General features: G+C 42.8%; 1 protein-coding gene across 2 annotated transcripts in view; it reads right to left on the bottom strand.

Moving 5' to 3' along the window:
• Positions 1-5012: 5012 nt before the first annotated feature.
• The window catches only part of TRABD (TraB domain containing), a 54763-nt gene continuing 34768 nt past the window's right edge, over positions 5013-25007 (bottom strand). For both annotated transcript variants that reach the window (XM_065423260.1, XM_065423261.1), the window contains 5 exons: positions 24526-24636; positions 16908-17047; positions 13823-13995; positions 9514-9625; positions 5013-5190 (listed from right to left, as the gene is read on the bottom strand). In XM_065423260.1, the coding sequence (XP_065279332.1) occupies positions 5013-5190; positions 9514-9625; positions 13823-13995; positions 16908-17047; positions 24526-24636 (714 nt within the window). The remainder of the gene's footprint in view (positions 5191-9513; positions 9626-13822; positions 13996-16907; positions 17048-24525; positions 24637-25007) is intronic.

The raw sequence follows: 25007 nt of genomic DNA, 5'->3' as shown, positions 1-25007 counted from the left end.
ATTGCCGCAAATGTGGCCACGACAGTGCGCTGGGCAGCTGTCAGTGTGGACAGACTGCAGCGCTTTCCCTACTCAGCTGCACGAAGTCAGGTTTAACTCACAGCGCTGTACATCTGCAAGTGTAGCCAAGGCCTCAGACTTAGTCAATATCAAAAGGCAGGTGAATGAGCTTAGCCCCCTGCTGGATATGACCCTTCATTAGTGCAGCTGTAAATATAAGTTATTAGATAGGAGTTATTAGACTTGCAGTAAAGAAACAGTCCTGCAACACCAAAGTCTAAAATTAAAGTTTATTTTAATTTCAGAGGGAAACAGCAAATAACTACAAGTTTGTCTTAGAATTACACAAAAGACACAATTTTCCTCTTTTTCAATGTGTAGTTCCCACTACTGTCTGGCACTTTGAGATAACTTGTTATATTTCTCATAACTGGCACTTTAAAAAGGGTTTTACATTTCACATGCATAGCTTCAAATAAGCAACTCCCTGTGCAACTCTGGGTGATTTTTAATTCAGTAATTTAAAATTTGATTCAGTATTATGTCAGCATCTATTAAAAAAGACCTTTCATCATAAATACTATCTTGGCCAAATGTATGTATACAGCAGTGATAAACAAACAATAGATTATAAAAGCAGGTGGCTTCTATTCCTACACAAAAGAGTAGATTAAAAACATACTAGAAGGGATGCGGGTGGGAGGAGATAGAGCATGGCATTCCTTTGATTTAGCTACCTCCCCTCAGCACTTTTGTATACTGAATTGCCCAATCATTGTGTATTATTTCTATTGGGTTAGCTAACTGATTATCTTTTCCGGAAGTGTAGTCATTTTTGTTTTACTTTAAGACTTTCTTTTGGCCCTGATACATTTTTTTTAAGCCGCAAAATGAGGATCCAATTCTGGAAGGTAACAAGGACCCCCCTCCACTCAACACCTTGCCAGACTGGGCCCCAACTGAGACAGTACTTTCAGAACTCATTTAACTATTTAGTGGCATGTCAGAGGGAAGTTCCATGGCCAGCACTTTATTTTAACATTTATTTAAAAACAGCGTCTGCTTCTCATCTAAATGGCCTATTCAGCACTCATTCAGTCAAAGCTCACATTGCCATCAGCAGGAGTTTTGCCTAAAAAAGGATAATAGGACTTAATGCTTATGTCCAGAGGGCTGCATAAGCTCCCTTTCTCCACAAGAATGTATACAAAGAGTATAGGCAGTTGAGTGGCAAATCGCATAGAATATTCTATTATCAGTAAATTGACTATAATATATCTAACTGTTACAAATGGATTTATTTTCAATATGAACATTATCCTGACTTAAAATTAAAGCTTTGCACATATATTTTTGCAAGGGTTATTTTGATTAACCTGGTCCAATTTTCAAGTTTAAATAAATTCTTGTTTTATTTTGCCACAAATTCATTCACCTTTAGCCTCTTATGAGGCTCATTCCTTCAAACCACTGAGTGTTCTGGTTCCGATCCAAAGCAGAGCACTTAACCACATGATCTACTTCTTATGAAACTACTGATGTGCTCAAATTTAAGCATGGATTTAAGTGCTTTGCTGGATTTGGACCAAGCTGTTCAGCACCATAGTCATGGTTTAGAAAAATACATTAGGTGGTGTGCATATTTTGCATCTACTTTAGTTAACCAGTATTTGTTTTTTAAAAATGATGACTAATACCAAAAATAAATGGCTTCAAGAGAAACAGTGGTTAAAATATTTTATTTGGATAACATAGAACATACTGCTGTTTACTTGAAACTGTTGTAGACTAAAAGGCACACGCTTGTTAAAAATACTTCAAATTTACATAAGATGTACAAATGCATAAAGCAAATGCACAGTTTACCAAAAAGTACAATATGGCTTCACAGGGTTGAGTGAGGGCTGGGACAATTCAACATATGTTTAAATTTCACTGGATGTTGTTAACACTTAAATGATTGACTCTAGAACACAGAAGGAAATTAATGGAGGGTAAAACATTGAGCATGTTACACAGATAGTATAGCACATCAAGTATACAACATATACCACTTATGTGTGGATTCATAGGACTGTTAGGTCTGCAAATTCATCAGGCATTTGATTGCCCCAGGATAAACACTTGTGGGTTCTGATGATCTGCCAGTTTGAGAACAAATTCTTCATCAACAAACAGCTTGTTTTAAGAATCTGTTTATATATTTTAAGAGACAAAGAGGGGGAAACAATACACATTTTAAAACAATAAATTTTGGTAATAATCAAATTGTCATAAAAATCAAAGAGTAACTGACATTGTAACCATTTTCCAGGGGTGCGGGTAATTGTGCGCATGTGGAAAAAAATAACACACTAAACATGTGAAAATGCTCCAAGACAATCATTTAGTGCTAGCCCCACCCAAATTTAAGGCTCATTTGTCTGCAATTTTCCTTAGTTTTTTTTCTTTTGTGTAAAATTACCTGAGCACAGATATGTTCACAGATATTTTAAAGCAAAACATTAATACATTGAACTAAACCTCCTAGAGAAATCTCAGGAGGGGAAAGAACTCCCAATCTTTTGGTAGGTCACTAACGCCAGGAGAAGAATGGGCTTAAGCTTTTTCTTTAAAAATGTACATAAAAATGTAATAAAATTATTCAAACATGACTGCTAAACAGTTTATTAAATTATTACAAAAAATCAAGACTCAGAATTCAGGTGGTCACTCTAGTCAGTTATTTGCTAATTCTGCCTTCAAGCTCAATGCAGATCACTGCTTGTTTCAAACATTAATAAATAGAAAACTGAAGACGAAGGACCCAATTCCGCTGTGTCCTGCATTGTCACTTACATCTGTGAAAAGTGAGTATGAAATACAGCCATTCTGAGTAGGCAGTATTTTACACTCCCTTGCACAGGTGTACGCCCCAATTCAGAAAAGCACTTAAATAAGTAAGTGTTTTAATCAGGATAGATTTAAACACATCCTTTAAATTAAGCATCTCCATAAGTGGTTTCCTGGATTGGGATCTAAATAAGTACACAAGGTGCAAGGCACTGGAGTACCAGGCCAATAGACATACCAGCTCGCCAGTGATGTCAGTGGCATAAATGCGAACAGGATTAGGCCATTCATTTATTTAGGGTTAAAGAGAAAAAGCTTTTAAAAAGACACTGCATGAAGGATACACACACAAAAATCTTGGGCAAATAATAGATTGTGTGAAGACATTTCCCCCACACAAGACTTTGAAAACATACCCTACTAATAAAACAAGCACAGTTTGTTAACCTTATTGAACTGTATGAAAACCAAAATCAACCTCTCCTTGCTGCCATCCCTCAGATTCAGCTCCTCCTCCCCACGTAAAGGTATCAGAACAGACAGGGCCGGCTCCTGCTTTTTTGCTGCCCCAAACGGTGGGGGGAGAGGGGAAAGAAAAAAAAAAAAAAAAAAAAGCCGCAATCGACGGCACTTCGGCAGCAGCTCTACCGTGCCGCTTCATTCTTTGGCGGCAATTCGGCGGCGGGTCCTTCCCACCGAGAGGGAGTGAGGGACCCGCCGCCGAATTGCCGCCAAAGACCTGGACGTGCCACCCCTTTCCATTGGCCGCCCCAAGCACCTGCTTCCTTTGCTGGTGCCTGGAGCCGGCCCTGAGAACAGATATGGACTTCACTTCAACCAATTTGCAATTGCATACGAGCTCCAGTAGCACATGGACCTCTTTCACATAAAATAAAGAGATTAAAACATTATTGATATGACAATTATGATTGCTATACCATTGGGGAGGGAATAGTTTGTTTCCAAGGGCACTTATAATTAAGGGCAATCCTGTCTTATGGATACAGAAAGAACTATAAAACATAATGAACATAGGGTTAGAAGTAGATGTACTGAAAAAAAAGTGTTTAACATTACAGTAGTTGAAGTCATACCCATAATTCTACAAACAGCAAAGATAAAAAAAACTCCAAACCCCATAGCTAGTTAAAAAAATTAATTGATTTTTGCTTTTCTTTCTATTAAATAGATAAAATACTCATCCACTGAAAAATTATACTGATAAACAAAACATTGCATGTGTGGGGGGAGAAAAGTAAGGTCAAGTACTGCATATCAAACCCAGACATACTGTCCAAATAAAGAAAGCTTTGCGACGTGAAAAGTAAATTAGACAGTAGTTCTAGCCTCAAAAGTTTACAATACTGAACTTAAAGCCAACAGGATTTGGCTAACTAATATGGTTAAATAATTGAATCCAAAAGGAACAGAGTGCCCTGTAAACACTGGAAGTTAACCAACACCTGCTGATAAAGGTACGTACCTTTCCAACAGAGGAGAAAACTATTACTGATGTCTCTAAGGTGAGGTGTAATTCTAAAGGCAATGTTTCAGTTCTTTAATAAGGCTCAAAGAAACTTGGCGGTGTACGTCTGACAGCCTGTACCATTCTGATATTTTTTGAAAGCTCTGAAGTTTAAAAAAAACTTAAATGTATACAAAATGTTCTGTAAGAAGATGTCCTTCTAAATCATTTTATAGGTGCTTAGCACCAGGACTGATCATTTGGTATTATTATACCGAAACACTACTCAGAGGTGTCCATGCGCTGTTGAGCGGAAACATAATTAAGTTACCTTATGTTGCTCTGTTCCTCTGAAAAAAGTCAAGAATATACACTCTTTACGCTGTCTGTACTACATCATCATAAATATATATTATATATACACATAATATATAATATGATATATAATATATATGTGTAACATATTTCATTTACCTCAAACTGGAATCATTTACTTTCATACCACACACTTATCAGGAAGCAGACTTATTCATTAGGTCACAGCTGGTGTAGCTTTTAATAGCAACCCATTTACTTCACAGCAATTCAGCACTGCTCAGCATCAAATGGAACCTATGACAAGAATCCTCAGTCCCTCTTTTTCATCCCAATTAGCATGTGTTGTCTTTAAAACTCATTTCTGCAATTATCTCCAGACAGTATTTCAACTGGGCGTTCAATGTCGAGGTCTAATTTCCGTCAGCCTCTGAAGACAGTTCTGTGTTGCTGGCATCGAGAGAATAAATTGAACTGTCCTTTGTCCTACCCGGTAGCAGCCATATCCCATCAGTCCGAAAACTGTTGCCTTTATGACAAATCTGAGAACCTTACTCGAAGTTGACGGTGGAGGCACACTGAAGTAAAGGTGATAAAGACAAAGTTATCATCCACATAGCTGGAAGAAAAAGATCCTTCCCTATCTTCATTAAACGCTGATCATTTCTGCCACAATGTTTGCCATTACAACACACTTCCTTACTAGTACCAGGAGCCCTTGCATGGAATAGGTATATTAAGACAGAGCAAATGGTTCTTTCAAGGTCATAGATTACATCCAACATCTTATTCCAAATCTAAGGGTAATGGCCCAGATCCTGAAGTATTTAGGCTCCTAACTTCCACTGAAATCAGTAGAAGTCTAAATACTTTTGAGGATCTGGACCAATGACCTTTCCAGTCATGTAGGGCACAACTTTTAATTCCCTAAGGAGCTTGACCTCTTTTACCATCAGAAACCCTAACAAACACAAAGAATGCTGTCAGGAGTATTGTGGAGAAATTTAAATCTATACAGAATTGTTTTTAATGTGACTATTCATCTAACTACAAAGAACCAAAATCAAAGGTGATGTGTGAGGTGGCATAAGTTAAACATCAGTATGAGGATTTAAAGAGGGTCAGGACTTGCCAGTACTAGAAAAGTTTCATTGGTATAAATAAGCGTATTTACATTTAGTTACATTGTCTGTATTACAGGATTGCACCAAATTGGTTTAAATTGAAACTATATTACCATGATTTAAACTGGGTTAAATCTGTACATATATTAGAGATTTGCACAGGGTCATTAGGTTGATTTTAAATTAATTTAGTTACAAAGATATAAGTTTCCTAATATAAAACAAGATCTTGTATTTTGAGGGGTTGGAAAAAGGTACAACTTAGAAAGAGAGAGCATGGGGGAGGGGGGATAGAGATACAACTACTTTAGCTTCCATCTTTTTACATCCTCTTATTAGTTGCTTTTCCCTCTTTTTCAGCCTCTCAACTAATTTAAATCACCTTTGAATATAAACCCAAAGGGGGTTGCACTTAGCAGTAAGTTCAATATGGGATGATCCAAAAATCTGTAAATGGAAATACATGTTTGGATTCTGAATCCTAAGAAAGGTTATTTCCAGAGCACTTTGCCCCTCATGAAGCATAATAAAGGTATCTGCAGTACAGCAAGAGAACTTTAAATCTAGGAAGAATACTCGGAGAATACATAGCCATAACCCCACAGACTGTGCATCTCAAATATGCTGAGAAAGCTGAAAGTTCATCCTCCAGCCAAGAAGTCGGGGTTTGAGAATGGTTGTACTCTGAGGGTTATTACTTGCTTTATACTTAGGCTTGGGAGGATTCGATTTTTATCAGTAAATGGCTGTAAACATCAATTTCATCATACACACACAAACTGACAAAACTATTTCCATTATTTGGTTATAATCAAACCTTACAGATAGGCAAAGTAAGAAAAATGCTGCTTAAATTAGAACTCAATTTGAAGATATTTACTTCGTATATTTTGACATGCGACGTTGACAATTTGTGTTTCGACAGTTATAAAGCTTTCACTTTTTGAATCAATACCCATTGTAATTAAATAATTTTTGTCTGACCCATACCACAATTTCCCGCAACTGTGAAAGTGTAAACTGAAAAATTGAAAAAATGCTTAAAAATGATCAATATCATAAAAATTATAAAAAAAATAAAAAAAAACAAATTCTGCCACACCTATTTATACTATTAAAAAAAACGGGAGAATTTAAGCAAACTTAGTGCCTTATGAAAGATGCTGGACTGACAACTCCTCCACCGTCACAGCCTTGAGTAGTGTCAGTTCAGTCAAAATGTCTTACGCCTGACTTAGAAGGATCCCTTGTGTAGGCATGAAGATAGGTAGGTCAGTTTCCACGCCATTCAGCCTTCAACCTCACTAATGAAAATGCAAACAAATGTACCAATAATGTCAGTTACTGTAACTCTGATCTAGATCTCTGTCCACTAGCAACTGGACTGAGACTACTAACCAGCCATCAAAGGATATGGTCTAGTTTTTAGGGCACAAACCTAAGATTTGGAAGGCCTGAGTTCAATTCCCAGACTTCCTATGTGATCTTGGGCAAGCCTTTGTGTGCCTCAGTTCCCCTTCTGTAAAATGGGGATAAAAGGATTTCCCTCCCTCATAGGGGTATTGGGAGGATAAATACATTACAGAAATTGAGGCACTCAGGTACTACAATAACGGGGCATGATAGATTCAAGCGGGGGGGGGGAGGGGGGAGGGAATCAAATGGTGAATTCTGGAACCCACTGATCTGGGCTGAATTCCAAAGGTACTATGAGTATGTCTACACTGCAAATCCGGAGGTGTGACTGCAGCACATGTAGACACACCCAGGCTAGCTTTGAAAAATTAAAGCTAGCTTGAGCAACAACAGCAGTGAAGCCATGGCAGCATGGACAGCAGCTGTCCAAGAACCTGAGCAGGCGGGGCTAGCCTTGGTAGTCTCCTGTTCTGCCACAGTTTCACTGCTATTCTTAGCAAATGGATTATGAGAAACTGTGATTTTGCACTTCAAGAGGCAGTGCTGCCTGAATACAAGCAAAGCCCAGAGGTCAACAATGTCTCACTCTTTGGTTAAGTTATATTTGAAGCTTCTTGTTTCACATACTGCAGGTTTCACCTCTGAATCACGTACCCTACATTCATTTTAAAAGCACTAAACACAGATAAATACATTTTCTTCTAGGGCAAGACCGTTTTCTGATCAGATGCATCACCCCGGAAATCCAGCTATGTTCATTTTTTTTCCATTTACAGCTTCTCTCATCTTTGTTGTAAGAACAATCTGCAAGTATTATACACCATTTCACTGCTGTAGCATTGTGACCCACAGCGCCCCGCAATGCCAACTGGCAGAGGGCACACCATACCATTACTCACATCAGGCCTGGCACACACATTGCCCCACCTCACTGTTGTCATAACTTGTATCTAAAAAGTGTCATGTAAGGTATCCTACCCAAATATGAATGACATATTAGAATCATAGAATCATCATAGAATATCAGGGTTGGAAGGGACCTCAGGAGGTTATCTAGTCCAACCCCCAGACAGATTTTTACCCCACTTCCCTAAATGGCCCCCTCAAGTATTGAACTCACAACCATGGGTTTAGCAGGCCAATGCTCAAACCACTGAGCTATCCCTCCGCTCCCCCACATGTACATGCAGAGTATAAAGAATTATAGATGTGTGCTGCAAATATGTTTGTAAAAGGTGTTTGTCAAGCATGCATAAGCCCAGCCTGTCCTAGAAAAAGAAATGTTGTTTTGCCTGCTTGACTGTGTCTCCAATGTAAATTGAGCCTGATAAGCCCAGAAACAAGGGAAGTACATTTACACATACAGTAAACGGAGCTATCAAACTAGCAAGCAGGGGGGATGATCACTTAGCATTCACAAGAGGGATGGAAGCTATACCCCAGGAAGTCTTCCTGGCTCTTGAAACAGAGACAATGGACTTTAGGAATTATAAGTAGAAACAAAAAAACATTTTGGCCACTAAAGGACCCAAGAGGCCAGAGCTCTAGAAATCTGAGAAAGGTGGATCCTTCAACCAAGGGGGTTGACGTCTCTGGGAACGGACTATAGGTGAGAGACCTGCTTAGACAAAGATTGTAACTTGCCGACATTAAGTTTTAGTCACTAGAAAGCATGTTTTGTTAGTAACCTTTCATATCTTTTTCACTCTTACCTGAAGAGACAAGGTAGATAGTATCTTTTATTAGACCAACTTCTGTTGGTGAGAGACACAAGCTTTTGACCCGTACAGAGCTTTTCTTCAGGTCTGTCCAATAAAAGATATTGCCTCACCCACCTCGTCTCTAATACCCTGGGACCGACATGGCTACAACAACACAGCATACTCTTACTTGAAATCACTTAAACCTATGTTCTTTGTTAATAAACTTATTCATGTGTTATTACAAAACTTTCTCAGTGCTGCTGTGAAGTGTGGATCTTCAGCTAACCTAACAAGCTAATGTGGGCGCCATCTCTTTGGAGGCAGTGAACTTAATAACAGCATCCAGTGAGAGGGACTGGACACTCCAGAGAGACGTCTCTCGGGAACTGGGGTTCACTGATTGTTACCTACAAGGCAAGGTTTGGACTGACAGAGTCCTGAAGAGTTTGCTGGCAAGGCAGACAAGCTGGTGAAGTGGGGAGCGGACACACAGCTTAGCAGCAGCAAAGCTCACTCTTGTTGAGGCAGACTGGTAACAGTGCGGCTCACAGTTCTGGGTGACCTGAGCAAGATGTCATAAGCATTAAAAACAAAGGCTACTGCAGATTGTAAAGCTGAGGAGCTACGAAATCAACATACAAAGAGGAGAGGAAGTTACCTCATGATTTCCTGGATGTTTAAGTCAGTGTTCCAGTTCTTTTCTATTCCAGGCACATGACCCATCCCAACCACTCCAACTACAACAGACGGGATACATTTTCTGGGTTCAGCTAAGAGAGAAGAGGGGGAAAAAAATATCAGTCTCTTCTCCAGTGAGAAAAACATTGCCAAACTGTAAGCAATCTCATATATCAAGGCAACAATTTCAAACAATTACCCCCAGTAAACATGAACCAAATTTTTTCAAAAAGTTAGAAAACATGAAAATTTTTGAAAGACAAGATTCTCTTTTGAACTCCCCCCCCTCCAAAAAAAATAAAAATAAAAATAAAATCCTACTTATTTTGACTACCTCTAGTGCTACTCTAAGTCCTAGAAGCTCCAGCTGGGGCAGAATGCAGCTCATCACTAGTACGGCTTGCCGTGAGCACATAAAATTGGGTGAAGTCTTTGCATTGCCTTCTTATTTGCTTCGAAGGGCAGAATTCAAGGTTTTTAGCAATGATCCATAAAGCCCTGAATGATCTCACACCTTGTCCCATGAGAGACCTCTTCTCCTGTTATACCCAGCTGTGGGAGTCAAGGTTGACCAATAAGCACTTGGTGTTGGAAGCTCACATACAGTGGTAAGTCCCTCTCCATTGACCATCTTTGGAATTTGGGTAACCTAGGTCACCTGAGTCTAGTGGCCATCAGGGTACAATGCAAAACGCATTTGGGCCCTGAGCCTGCAAAGGGAGCTCTGCGAAACTGGACCCCTCTGTCTACACAGAGTGCGACTGATTTCAGTGGGGATCCTAAGAAGTACAGAGTTTGGCCCACCTGGTTCTCTTTGCATGACTGGGCAATTATCCTATTTTTAAAGCATCTGACGGTTGTCTTTATTTTTGTTTTGGGAGTGGCATTTCCAATTTGTGTTTCAAGCACTTAGTATCCCTCGCTCAAAAATAAATAAAAGGAGCCTCAAATCACCTTCTAATATGCACTCACTATTTAGCCCACCAAAGTTACAGGAGCAAATTTTGAGGTCCTATTTGATTATATGACCCTCAAAACATTGCATAAGGTTTTAGCCCCCCAACTTGAGTAAATGCTGCAGCAACACTTCAGAAACATAACTAGTGCCATTCTGGTTCTCTCTGCCAGGTATGGTGGATCAGCATAATGGGGATAAATCAACATATAAATAATAAATACACAAACAAGATTTTTCTTTTTGTCTGATTCACTAAGGAATTCACACGCTAGTGTTTTTGGACACCATAAATTGCTTGTGACATGCACGCATGCGCACACACACACACACAGTTTGTGCGCTAGACTTCTTCAGCTAACAATTTAATAAATGAAAAGCCTTAGATACAATCTCCTTGAAAATCCAGCTGCTTTCTTCTATCCCCGAGGTCTTTGCCTCATCTCTCCCCTGAATTTTCTCTCTCTTTGTTCCCAATAGCTTTTATCTGTCCTCCCTACTGTTTTTCCTTTCCACTGTTTGCTTCATTGTCTCTCCTTCCTCTACTCCATGCTCCCCCCATTTTTATTTCTCTTCTCCCCCTTCACCAGCAGGGCCAGATTAGAGAGTTTTGGGGCCCTGTGCACTATGGAATTGGGAGCCCACCCACCTCCCTTAAACTAAACAAGAGCATGAGATATATAGTCTGCAAATAAAATAAAAATCTACATTTATTTATTATTAGATCAGAGGAGACTTTAAAAAAATCAAATATGAAATATATTAATAGAGATAGAATATTTAAATATATATGGCAATTTAATTAAAAAAAAAATCTAATACCCACTCTCTCCTTTTTGTCTAGGAAACGTTACCTAAGTAGACTAATCACTTGGCTACATTTATGCAACATGATTTAGAAATGAGCTGGACTATGCTCAGCTGGCTCTGCAGCTCTAGGGAAAGTGATCCTGATGAACACAAAACTTGCTGGAGACCGTACAAATCACACAAGAGCAAGTAGTTTGGTACACTGGGATTCGGAGGCTCTTGAGCCAGAGAAACTCTGCTGCCTTTTGAAAAACAGGCAGAACTAAGAGGAACTTTACCAGCTCCTAAGGGGAAGGGGCATTGAGTCTTAGCTGGCTTTGGACGCAAGTTTGGTCCAAATCAATACAAATAAGGGACTGAGACACTGATTGTGGGATTGGGCTTCAGCAGCTGAGGGAGGAGGAAAGCTGGTTCTTTACCCCTGGGAAGAAGAAACATGGGTGCCATAATGGTCAGCCACCAGGACCCCAAAGCAGACACCTGATGGGTCATGACACCAGTGCCAGCAAGGAGGCCTAACAAGTCACGGATGAGCTGAATCCTGAAAAGGGACTTGAGAAACCAGACCCCACCCAGAAGTTCCCCATCTCTTCCGTGGCCCTGATCATCACGGCCATCCCAGAGACAGCCAAGAAGCAGCCCAGCCGCTAGGGTGCCAAACCTGTCTGCATCTCCCTAGGGTACCAAACCTGAGTGGCACTGTGATGGTGTGTGCCAGGTCACAATGCCACTCACTGACATTTGCCCCCCCCCTTCCAGTCATGAGTCATGGTGAGGGGAGTCAGAGGACAGCTGGGCCAAACCTGGTCAGAACCCAAATAGGGCTGCCACCTCTAAGAGACCAAAAAAACGGCCACTGCCTTCCCCACCGATTCATCTCCCAGGTGCCACCCCTCCCCACAACAAGCCTCACCCCCCCCCCTTCCTCTCCCAGGTACCTCCACCCACAAGTCTGACCCACTTTCCCCTCCCACGCACCACCATGTACACATCCTGACCCCCTGTTCTCTCTCTCCCAGGTGTCCCCCCATCACCACAAGCCTGACCCCCCCTTTCCCTCCCAGGCACCCTCTCCACACAGCCTGACCCCCTCCTCTTCCTCTCCCGGGTACCTCCGCCACTGCCACCAGCCTGACCTCTCTTCTTCCCCCCCCCAGGAACCTCACCCCCACCAGCCTGACCCTCCCTTGCCCACCCTCAGCCTGACTCCTTGGGCCTATAAGCCACTACACCCACCCCCTGCCTGGAGCCCCAGCCCAGGGAACCCCCCACTATACCCTCCCAAACTCCAGGAGTCCCTGCTTCCCCCACCACAGTCCCCTGCTCCTTACCCCTCCCCAATGGTAAGTCTTGGGCCCATCCTGCTTTCCAGCACCAAGAGAAGCAGGAGCCACCGTATCAGCATGTTGAGGGCCCAGTATGCAGTGCAGGATGCTGGGTGGAGCCCCTTTCTACTCGTGTCCCTTGTAGCATCTCCTTTTCAGTGATGGAATCTAATCTACCCTCCCCTTTACCTCCACCATCTCTCATCACCAGGCTCAATCACGCATGAGGCCATTGCTGTGCTGTTCTTGCATAGAGCGTTTCTAGCAGCAGAACAAAACTGATGTGATTTTGAGCAGTTTCACTCTGGTCCTCTTGGGTCACATGGGAAGTGCCATGCAGAAAAACTGCACAAACTATCCTCCACTACTGCTGACGTATTTGGGAGGAGAGTGGTGGTAAGTTTTATCCCCTTTTCTGCTCAGAGAACTCCAGACCCCACAGCAGAAGGAGATCCTTCACATGTTGCTTTGACACCTCCTGCTTCCCTCATGACCCAAATGGGACTGACAGCAAAACTGAATGATTTGTCAACAGTTTCCTCTGCTGCTTCTCCAGCTGGTAGCATGGAGGAAACACCACGTGAGGGAGCAGCAGAGACCCAAGTGCAATATTTGTGAAATTTTAAAAGCGGGAGACAGTCTCGGTGGACCTACACTAAAGTTACATCTAATATCTTCTTAAGATATTGGATATAAGATAACCCATAACTTATTATGCTTATGCATCCCAAGGGATTATGGATCACAAAAGTGACAGCCAAGTGCCTTTAGAGACTAAGTATTCAGTATGCCCACCCCTCCTGAAGTATATTATTGCTTTTATAAAAAGACTTGAGTCCCATCCTGTGCTGTAATATTGATGCCTGCATTTTTCAAACTTTAGCAGCCTAATTAGTATTTTCCTGTTTTGACATAGGCATGATGGGAAGGAGGAATCCATTATTCAAAGCACTCTCGTAAAGCTAAGAATTTCATTCTACTGGTAGAAGAGGCTGTCATACTAATCTAACAATATTCTCCCTTATTTTTTAAGCATTATAATTTATGAAGACATCTCATTTATTACACATGGTACCTGTCTACAAAGCAAGACGGCAAAATTTTTCAGATTTTCCGGAAGGAAGGAAAATCATGGAGTACTACATTAAGAACATATTGCTTGCTAAACACAAGTTATATATCTGCTTTAAAGCAATTACTTTCTGAAGCACGAGGTAGTTCTATTCGCTTAGCTGCTTGCTTCAACATGTAGGTCAAGTAAATATCTCGCTCCGATACAATTGTTCGATGGAGATCAGGAAATTCTCCAATCATTTCAGCCATCATCTGCTCCAGTAAATCCTTCTGTTTACACTTCTCCACGTCATCTTTACTGAAAGAAAGAGAAACAATCCCAATGTCTGTATTATGCTCTCAAAGTCCAATATAGACACACTGACTTGTAAAATTATATGAGTCCTGTACCTCCGGAGAAAGCAAAACTACCTCCCTATAGACTCATATTATAAGCAGTGTGTCTGAACTCAGTGAAAGGGAAAGAAAGTGGTCAATCATGTAAGAGCTATTCAGTAGAAGTCATTCATTACACCTTACTCATGGGAAGCTAAACAAATACAGTAACTCCTCACTTAACGTTGTAGTTATGTGCCTGAAAAATGCGACTTTAAGCGAAACAGTGTTAAGCGAATCCAATTTCCCCATAAGAATTAATGTAAATGAGGGGGTTAGGTTCCAAGGAAATTTTTTTCACCAGACAAAAGACATATCTATCTATCTATCTATATAGTGTGACAAAGTTCCTCCTCTATCTTGGTGGGTCCTGCGCTTATTGGCGGGTTTTCTTGCCTCAGAGATTCACCATGTGGGTTGGGTAACAGCCCAGAGACCCTCCCCTCTGGGAGAACCCACAGTCCAGGTCAATTGGGAGGTTTGGGGGGGAACCCGGGCCCGCCCTCTACTCCGGGTTCCAGCCCAGGGCCCTGTGGACTGCAGCTGTCTATAGTGCCTCCTGTAACAGCTGCATGACAGCTACAACTCCCTGGGCTACTTCCCCATGGCCTCCTCCAAACACTTTCCTTATTCTCACCACAGGACCTTCCTCCTGGTGTCTGATAACGCTTGTGCTCCAAAGTCCTCCAACAGCACACCCTCTCACTCTCAGCTCCTTGCGCCTCTTGCTCCCAGCTCCTCACACTCGCACCACAAACTGAAGTGAGCTCCTTTTTAAAACCCAGGTGCCCTGATTAGCCTGCCTTAATTGATTCTAGCAGCTTCTTCTTAATTGGCTCCAGGTGTCCTAATTAGCCTGCCTGCCTTAACTGGTTCTAGCAGGTTCCTGATTACTCTAGTGCAGCCCCTGCTCTGGTCACTCAGGGAACAGGAAACTACTCATCCAGTGACCAGTATATTTGCCCTCTACCAGACTCCTGTACCCCACTGGTCTGGGTCTGTCACAATAGTTATCTATATCTATATCGATAGATAGATAGATAGATCTATATAGACACACACACACACAGTATAAGTTTTAAACAAACAATTTAATACTGGTACACAGTGATGATGATTGTGAAGCTTGGTTGAGGTGGAGGAGTCAGAGGGTGGGATATTTCCCAGGGAATGCCTTACTGCTAAATGATGAACTAGCAATTGGCTGAGCTCTCAAGGGTTAACTCTCACACTCTACAAGGCAACAGGAATGGAGAGAGGGGAGACAGCATCGCAGACAGAGACACAGACCGTGTGTGTGTGTGTGTGTGTGTGTGTGTGTGTGTGTGTGTGTGTGTGTGAGTGTGAGAGAGAGAGAGAGAGAGAGAGATGTGCATTTCCCCTTTAAGTATGCTGACCCTACTCTTAAGTACACTGCCTTGTTAATTAGATCAGCTTGCTGAGACCGCAGCTGCTGCCAGCAAGCTCCCTCCATCCTGAGCCCTGTCGTGTGTCCCCCCCACTCTATGGAAGATGGGGTAAGTGGGGTGCAGGAGCAGGGGGGAGGGGGACACCCTGACAGCCCCCCTCTTCCTCCCCTCCCCCCCGCACAGCAAGCAGGAGTCTCGGGGAGCAGCTCCAAGGCAGAGGGCAGGAGCAGCACATGGCAGTGGGGGGAGGGACAGCTGCAATTGCTAGCCTGCTGGGCGGCTGCAGCACAGGTAACTTAGGGGCATGGGGAGCTGATAGGGGGGCTGACAGTCCACCCTGGTTCCAAGCCCCCACCAGCTAGCTCCAATGGGCTGCTCTTCCTGCAAGCAGTGGACAAAGCAGGCGGCTGCCAAACGACGTTAGAAGGGAGCATTGCACCACTTTAAACGAGCATGTTCCCTAATTGATCAGAAACGTAACAAAGCAACGTTAACCAGGATGACTTTAAGTGAGGAGTTACTGTATATAAATTGGCATCACACCTGAGACAACGTGCCAAAGCTTTGAGGGAAGGAGCTACCATCATGGCCCAGTTAAGGAGCATTATTGACACTGCTCCTCCTGGGGCCTGTCAAGCAGCCCTGAAGCAGCAAGATTGGTCACCACAACACAGAGCATTTGAGAGCGTGCACAGGGAGAGGAACAGAAGGGCACCTCCAAATGGGTCCCCTCAAAGCAATGAGTCGGAGGAAACAGGTAGAATTCCGTATGTCCCCATTATACATCTGCTGGGAGCACAAGTAAATTGCAAGGGCATCTAGGAATGCATTCCTGAGCCATGCAAATTAATGCTGCTTTTGCAGAGTTATTTGGCCCCAATTCAGGTGGAGCCAAATTTGACCCTACTTGTTTTTTTGGAGGGGGGAAAAATCCACAGACAGAATAATGGGAATGGGAACCACTGCATTATTGTAACACTTCCTGGAAAGCTAACAAAAACCCTTTATAAAGGGGGATATTAATGAACAGAACACTCAGACATTTAAAGGTTACAGACCATATTCTCTCCTGTGCCACGACCTCCTTGCATAGACAGCTGGTAATCATATCTCAGTTCTCAAGCTGAAATATGACAGCAGGCTATGGTCCCTAAGGAACCATAAAACAGCTGCGAATTGGCACAGTGCAGCTCCACTTTGTCCCTGTCACAATCCCTCCTTCTACCAAAGGGTGCAGGGGAGGCTGGACGGGAATAAGAAGTTACTGATCATTCTTCCTTTTGGCTGATTTCGGGCCCAATCATCTCCAACAGATTGCTGAGGACTTTCAGCTCCGACTGAAGTGAAACTGAGGATGTTCAGCAACATGCAGGAGCGGGTACTTACAATCTACCTTTCAAATAAAGCTAAAAACACTTATTCATACCTGATTGGGTCAGATAAGAAGCAGAGGCCCCAAGCAAGCTTGACTTTTTGCCAGAAAGAAAGTGCAGCGATGGCTCTCTTAAACGTAACAGGGATGGGTCTGTCCCCAAGATGAAATTTACAGAAAGGTACTTTACCAGCCTGAAAGAGAAAGTACACATTAACTGTTAGTAGATTGTTAGGACACCATTACTAGTTACACTAACCTAAGTGTTCTAAAGACCACTAAGGAAACAAGGGCAAATATTGTCACATTTAAATATCAGGTAAATGGAGGTTACTTACAGGTGAGTGGAAGTTCTTTGAGATGTGTGGTCCCTATCTGTATTCCACACATGGGTACGCATGCGTGCCACGTGCCAGAAATTCTGACAAGCAGTGGCCATTGGCCCACACATGCACAGAAGATCTCCTCATGCTCCCGACCAAGAGCACAAGAGGCAGTGCAGGCTGACGCCTCTCCTGTTCCTCCTCTTACCTCAAATCCAGCAGGATCCAAAGCAGAGGGGACAGTAGACGGGTAGTGGAATACAGATCGGGACCACATAGCTCAAAGAACAGCCAGTTACAGGTCTGTAACCTCCATTGCTTCTCGAGTGCTAGTCCCATGTATTCTGACAAGCAGTGCTCAGATATGAGCAGGGTGTGAGGAAGATGCTTGCAGTACTGCAGTTCCCATTGCTGCATTTGCAGCAGAGGCCTGAACTAGCACACAATGTATAGAGAATGTATGGAAGGAGCTCCAGGTGGCTGGTCTGCATATATCTAGTATTGGAATGTCCTGCATGGATGCTGTAGTGGTGGCTTGTGCCCTGACTCCGTCAGGAGGAGGTATGTGTGCTAACCTGTAGCACTCGATGATGCATCCAGAAACCCACTTAGAGATTCTCGGAGAGGATATTGCTCGACCTCGCAATCTTTCTCCTATGGTGAGAAAAAGTCTTGGTGATTTTCTGATAGGCTTGGTCCTTTGCAGGTAGAACACCAGGGCATATCTGATGTCGAGGGAATGAAGTCTTGTCTCCTCTGGCTCCTATACACCAGCTCCAAAGCCTGACTGCCTCTAGGCAAAGGGGAAGAGATCCTGCTCTGCCCTGTTTGTTTATGTAAAGGACCACGGTGATGTCTGACATCACTTTGATATGGAGCGAATGCATAAGCAGGAGAAAGGGTCTGCAAGCCAGGTGGACTGCTATCACTTAATACATTGATGTGCAGTCTGGCCTCCTGTGGAGTCCAGGTACCTTGTGCAGTGAAGTTGTTCAGGTGAACATCCCACTCAGAAGGGAAGTGCCTGTTATGTTGGTGGCTCTGGGGGTAGGAGTATTGGAGGGAATGCCCACTCTCACTCTCTCTGGGTTCGACCACCCAGGTGAGGGAGGCGATGACTCTGGCTGGAACGGTCACTCTGGAGTTAATGTGACCTTTGTCTGGTGAGTAGGCCGACCAGAGCCAGGCCTGTAGACACTGTAGATGAAGGATGGCAAATGGTATCACCAAAGCGAAGCCATATGGCCTAAAAGTGAAAGGCACATTCTGACCACATTTCTTGGTCTGTAAGTAATCCATGCTATCAGGCTGCTCATTAACTGAAGTCTTTCTGTTGGAAGGAAAGCTCTCACAGAAACAGAGTCCAGCGTGGCTCCGATGAAGGGCTGCTAGAAGATGGAGCAGATACACCATCACCAACTTGACCTCTTGGCAGGAGCGACCTGCCAAGAGCCAATCACTCAGATATGGGAAAATTGTAACTGACGTCTCATTTAGGCTGCCACCATAGAAAAAACCTTTGTAAACACTCTGGGTGCTGTTGCTATCCCGAAAGGGAGAACTCTGAACTGGAAATGTTCTTGGACCACCATAAAACACCGGAACCTTCTGTGGGAGGGATGAATCTTCACCTGAAAGTTCGCGTCCTTCATGTCAAGAGGTGAGAACCACATCCCCTCTTGCAGGGAGGGGAATTACTGACACTAATGTAACCATCCTGAATTTTGACTTTTGAATAAAGGTATTCAGTTGCTGAAAGTCCAGATGCGTATCCACCTCCCATCTTTTTTAGGGCTAGGAAATACAGGGAATAGAACCCTCTCCCTTGACACTGAGATGAGACACACTCGATTGGCTCTCATTACAGGAGGGAGTCTACCTCTTGATGAAGAGCAACCTTGAGAGAGAGAGAGAGAGAGAGAGAGAGAGAGAGAGGTCCCTGAAAGAGGTCTGGGAAAGGGGTTTGTGACAGGGGAAGGAAAGGAACTCAAATGGAGTATCCTTGATGGATAATCCTTGACGGGTAACAACTGTCTGTCGTGATCAAGTCGAAATAGTGGGTGAACTGTGTGAGACAGCCCCAAAAAATAATGGGGGAAAGGGTGGGTGGCATCAGGGTAGTAGGCAGCTCGGAATAGATAGAGGTCATGGTGGTATAGGGGCTAAGAAGTAAGACCTCTGATCCCTCTGATGTTTCCGTGGAAGTTTGTCTGGACACTAGTGGTAGAATGCCTTGGCCTATAGGCTTATCTCTGGTGTTTCCTCCTCAGGGCCACAGTGTAAATCCCCAGGGAGCGTAGAGTCGATCTCAAGTCCTTTAGCGAGTCCTTTAGGGACTCATGCTTTTTCACGCTGAAGAGATTCAGCTCAGCAAAGCGAAGGTCCTGTATGGTATTCTGCATCTCCCTGGGGAAACTCTGAGACTGTAGCCAAGAATCCCTCTTCACGACTATACCAGCAGCCAGGCCTCTCGATTCTGCATCTGCTGAATCTACTGCAGCCTGGAGAGGTATTCTTGCCGCTAACTTGCCCTCCTCTGTGAAGGTCTGAAATTGGGCTCTGTCCTTAGAGGGAAGCTTGTCCTTAAATTCCACCAGCCTGGAACTGTTGTTAAAATCATATTGTTGCAAGGCCTGATAGTTAACAATACGGAATTGCAGGCCCATAGAGGAAAAGACTTTTTTCCAACCTCTGAGTCCTTGTCAGTGGTCCTTTGATGTTGCGACCTAGCCCTCTCCGTAGCTGCCTGTAACAGAGTTGGGGGCAAGGTGGGAGAAAAAGAATTCAGCTCCCAGGATGGGGATAAAATAGCACCTCATGTGGGGGTTGGAGTGTGCCAGATCAGCTTCATGATGGCCTCATTAAGTGGAAGGGCCACCTTCCTTGGGCCTGCAGGTTGCAAAATATCCAAGAGCCAGTGTTGTAGGTCCTGGACCTGCTCCAGTTGTATCTGGAGGTCATTGGCAATCATCTGCAATAGCTCCTGGTACCGCCTATGCTCATCTGGCAGAGACAGAGAGGAATAAGAAGGAACTGGAGAGGCGTCAGCACATACTGCCGCTTATGCTCAGTCGAGAGCATAAGGAGATTTATTGCACACATACACACTGCTAGTTAAAATTTCCAGACTCAGGCGCCTGGCGCACATGTGCACCATTGGAAGACAAACAGGGACTAGCACTCAAAGAAGAATTTTATATTTTGTAGGTAAATAACATTTTTATTTTCAACATAATATCCCATAACGGAATAGTTCTTCCATGAAATGCAACAGTTATTACAATAAAAACCCAGGGCTCTATTCATACCAAACAGCACACTAACCCTCTCTATCTTTTGCACCTTACCAAAAGAGTCACCAGCTTTTGGGCTAGGCAGAAGAAAGCTTTTTGCATATGACTGCTGTTGACAGGATTGGGACCGAGACTTGGATTTAGATCTGGATAAGGTCAAAAGCAAAAATGATTTTAATGATTTTTAATTTTGCTTTTACAGGATCTGTAATATCCTGGATCCATCACACAACATGGAATGAGAGGCAGAAAGTCTAAGGCTGGTGGAAGTGGGATACTAGACACTACATGGCTTGCCCTGGTGAAAAAAGATTTTGCTATGACAGATCTTTGAGTCAGAGGTACGTGAAGCCACAGACCTTCTAGAACCCTGTCTAGAACACATGAATTCCATGTTAGGTGGAACCCTAGGCAAACCTCTTTTTCCGCCTCTCAAAAAGGTCCTTCCAAACAGGATTTCAAAATACTTTGTTTTCTGTCAGTGAGGATTCAGATCTCAAACCTCTTCTAAAACGATTGTGAGTTGGTATGGGTACTACTTTCTCAACTGGTATGAACATATTTCTGCCTGGCTCTTGCTGAGCAAGAAATAACGTCTTAAGCCGGATACCACAAAAGAGCCAGTCCACGGCTGGCAGCGTGACAAATGGCAAGCGAGGGAGAGGAACACTAAACCAAATAAAGCACAGAGCCAAAGGTTCACTTCACAAATATTTAATGGAACCAGACTCTATAGATTGTACAGGAACTCATTTGGGACAAAAGTGTCTTTCATATGATCAATAAGATAGATCACATCAAGGGCCTGATCCTGCAGCGTGTCAGGATTGGGACCACCGTCACTTGGGCAGATCACTGAACTCATCCAATGGCCTTTTTGGATTAATACACTGGAGTTCATTAACATTGCAGAGATAATTCCTAGTGCAAAATTCTGATGCTGTTGACTTCAAAGGGACAAGGATTTCACCCCCTAGTGTTTTATCATCAAGTGACCTTTTGAGCCTTTAAATTTACTAGATGATTCAAGTAGCTATGACTAAATGGAGGCAACAAAGATAAGCATTAAAAAGGGCTAAGATTTTACTTTAAAGTGACATCACCATATGCTCAGAGATTTTGGGATAGATTTACAAGGTCAGGCTCGATTTTCCACCTATACATTGCAAGCACAATTAAAGTATTTTGGAAATCAGGTACCTGATTGTACCTGCAGCTCAGGTACTCAGTCATCCAGATTACCTTAATTATATCTGCGAACAACTATGGGCACAATTTTATGCCTATAATCACTACTTACTAGTTCCCACAAAACTACAAGTGCAAGAAGAGTTAAGGCTAGGCTGAAAAACGTGTCCCACTAACAACTATCCACCAAAGGACTGCAATAATCCTAGTATTCATGAATTACATTCCATGCAGATATGCAGCACTGTATAAAACATATTTGGTCAGTTGTGTTTCATTTAAACACACACTGGATTATAGAAAAAAGAAAAACTGGAAAACATTTTTCAAATTATGACCTTAAATTTCCTTGAGATTATTGTGAATGCAGATACTAACATCAGCATCCCTGCTGACACCCTCTTCCCTCTTAAAAGTATTTCAAAAATCATTTTTATATTACAGCCTGTACAAAACTAGATTTACAATAGTACTGGGAGTATAATCCATTAGGAGTTCCAAAGATAACAGGCATAATTCCCCGCTGCCTTGCACTTTGTGTAGTCATCGACACCTGTACAAAGCAGTTGTAAAATGCTACCATGCTGATTTGATACCATAGTATTTTCACTTTGCATAGGAGTAAACGACTACACAAGGGGCAGGCAGTGAGGAATCAAACCAAATGTGTTTACAAAATACAGAAACAAGTCTACTGGCAGGATTCTACTTTTCTCCTTCAATTGATAATGGACTTGCAGAAAAAAAGGAGGTCTCAAGTTAGCAGCATTATTAAATTTATGTCTAAAACAGAGATAGATTTCTGGTGGGCTGACAAGGGTTCTGACACTGCAGAGTATCTGGTAGAACAATATGGGTATTGTTAGCATATTACTACACAACCTTCTTGCTACTTTCCCCCTCCATTCCAAAAAAGGACTGGACACACACAGTTCCCATCAGCTTAGTCTTCAGCTTTGTGCCTCGTAGCACAACCCAGACGTAGCATGATCAGTGTAACTGTATTACTTACTAATTATTGAACTAAAGCTCTGCAGTAAATGGTACTATTCAATCAATTTGACTGCATCAAAACAATTCAACATTTAAAGATCCATGTATTAAAACTGAAATGTCAAGAGACACTGAGTGGAGTAGGTCTGTGCTTAGTTTCCTAATACATCCAATTCACTCCTTTCAAAGTCTGACATTCTACCTAGGACTCAGACTGTATTTTCCCATGAATTATAGCATATAGCTAAAAAGCAGTTTTCCTGGCATTGTTAAGCTGCAGGAGCACCATGAAATCTTTGTAGCATGTTCATGTTACTATCACACAAGTTTCTGTCCTGGCACTGACTGCTTAAAGTGAACTGCAAACCAAACAAAGATTGTGTATGTGCCCTTTCCCTTATTACTACTATTTAGATAGCTGCAAAGATTTTTTTTTCAGTTTGTCTTTTTATATTGGAGATGAGACATCTTGAATCCCCCCCAGTTTTGGCTGGAGGATCCTCTGAACTGGGGATTCCCAAACTTTCCCCTGTCACAACCCTATTTGACTCTCCTAATGTTTGTGGCCCCCCGTAAGCTCTATTTATAACAAGTTTCAAAACACGCCAGGCTCATGAAGAGGCATCTTGTCTCAGCCAGCTTAGGGGAGATTTACCCTCTACAGGACTGGCTACATTCTTATCTTGTAGGTGATGTTCATAGGATGGCTGGTTCTTCCTGCTACTGACAACAAAGGGAAATAAATGGTGGCAGTGGGAGTGGAGCAGCAGATTTTCACAAACACAAGTGTAGCAGAATCCATCCCTTATTCTTAGAGTGACAGCTCAATACTGAGGCTGTCCTCATCTGTGTTCATGCTGCCATGTTCCCCACGTGGTTCTACTGCCAGTTTAAGAAGCAGTTTTTCCTCTCACACCCATTATATGTGTGTTCAACGTTTGGATCACCAGAGACACAGTGCTGTCCAGCCTGCTTACACACCTTCTCCCTCTCAAATGAGGGATAGGAAAGACACGGATTAAAAAAAAAAAAAAAAAAATTAGTATTCTCCCAGCAGTTACCACACAGTGCTATCTGAGATGTTATGTAAAATGTTATGTTAGCCTAAACATAGAAAAAACTGTGGGAACTGTTGATTTTAATAGCCACCACTTCATATATTTAATTCATTAATTAGGTTTTTGCTCATTGCAAAAGTGGTACATTTTATTAATTCAAAGTCTCTGGCCCCCGTCCCCACCTCCCCCATAGAGGGTTCCAACGCGGTTGGGGAAATGATGATCCAGAGAACTAGAAGGACAACACTGTCATCAGGACATATTGAAACCTGAGCTGCAGCTCTCTCGCCAGGAGAGGTCTAGTCAGACAGGGGTGTTTGTTTGCGATACCCATGCAAATCCTTTTGACTCCAGACAAAGGCCCCAATTTGCATGGGAACAGGGTTCCACCCGTGAGGAGTTCATTGAAGGACCAGGGCCAAAACTGGGAGAAAAGCTCTATGTGAAATGTTTAGCATCCCCTCTCTCTCAGCTGGAGACCTACTGTGATTTCACTATCCCCCAGCAAATACAGAGAAGTAAGAACTGAATACCACTATTTCTAGGGAGAAGACAAAAGCCGAAAATATTTTTCAAGTCTTTATGGAACCATCCATATATACACCAGAAAGGGGCAGTAAGGCGGCAAAAGCCACCATTTCCCCTTCCTCTTTGCAGTTCCCCTTTAAGTAAAAGATCTTTAGTTCTCCAGCCTCACCATGTATAAGACAGGGATCAGAAAAGAGCGCTCTGGCCAAACAAGTGACTTTATTTTGTTTGACTGAGGTACAAGAGACCAATATTTTTACCTTAGAAACAACCAACTTCCAGCCCCTACCTCTTTGAAAGCCTCCCTGAATTCCCCTCCTGGGGCCATTCCCAGCTGTTCTGTGATGTGAGCAGAGACCTTCAGCAGAAGCATTTGCATTAGTCCTGACATGACTCCATTCTAGCAGAAAAGGGAAAAAAACATTAAACAGGAACCATCAAACCGTATGGATTACTAGGAAGTACACACAGACATTGTGCCATTAGCAATCACTGAGAACCATCAATTATTCTGATGAAGAAACATTGAAGCCACCCTCTGGAGCTGATTTACTGCTGAACACTGCTCCCATTATTTCAGCTTTCATCATTTATATGTGGGATCATTGTTAAAAATGCTCTTTGCTTACACACCAGATTGTTTGCTCAAAGAAAAATGTGTTTAAGAAATAATTAAATAAGCCAGTCTTGTTTCAGCCCCCCTTCCCAAGGTGAGAAGAAAGCATCTGTCCATGTGAATAGCAAGAGTAGCACATACCCCACATTTGTAAT

The sequence above is a fragment of the Emys orbicularis genome, chromosome 1, assembly GCF_028017835.1.
Source record: "Emys orbicularis isolate rEmyOrb1 chromosome 1, rEmyOrb1.hap1, whole genome shotgun sequence".
In the NCBI taxonomy this organism is placed as follows: domain Eukaryota; kingdom Metazoa; phylum Chordata; order Testudines; family Emydidae; genus Emys; species Emys orbicularis.
The sequence above is the reverse complement of the archived record's forward strand: the minus strand, read 5'-3'. Positions and strand labels throughout refer to the sequence as shown.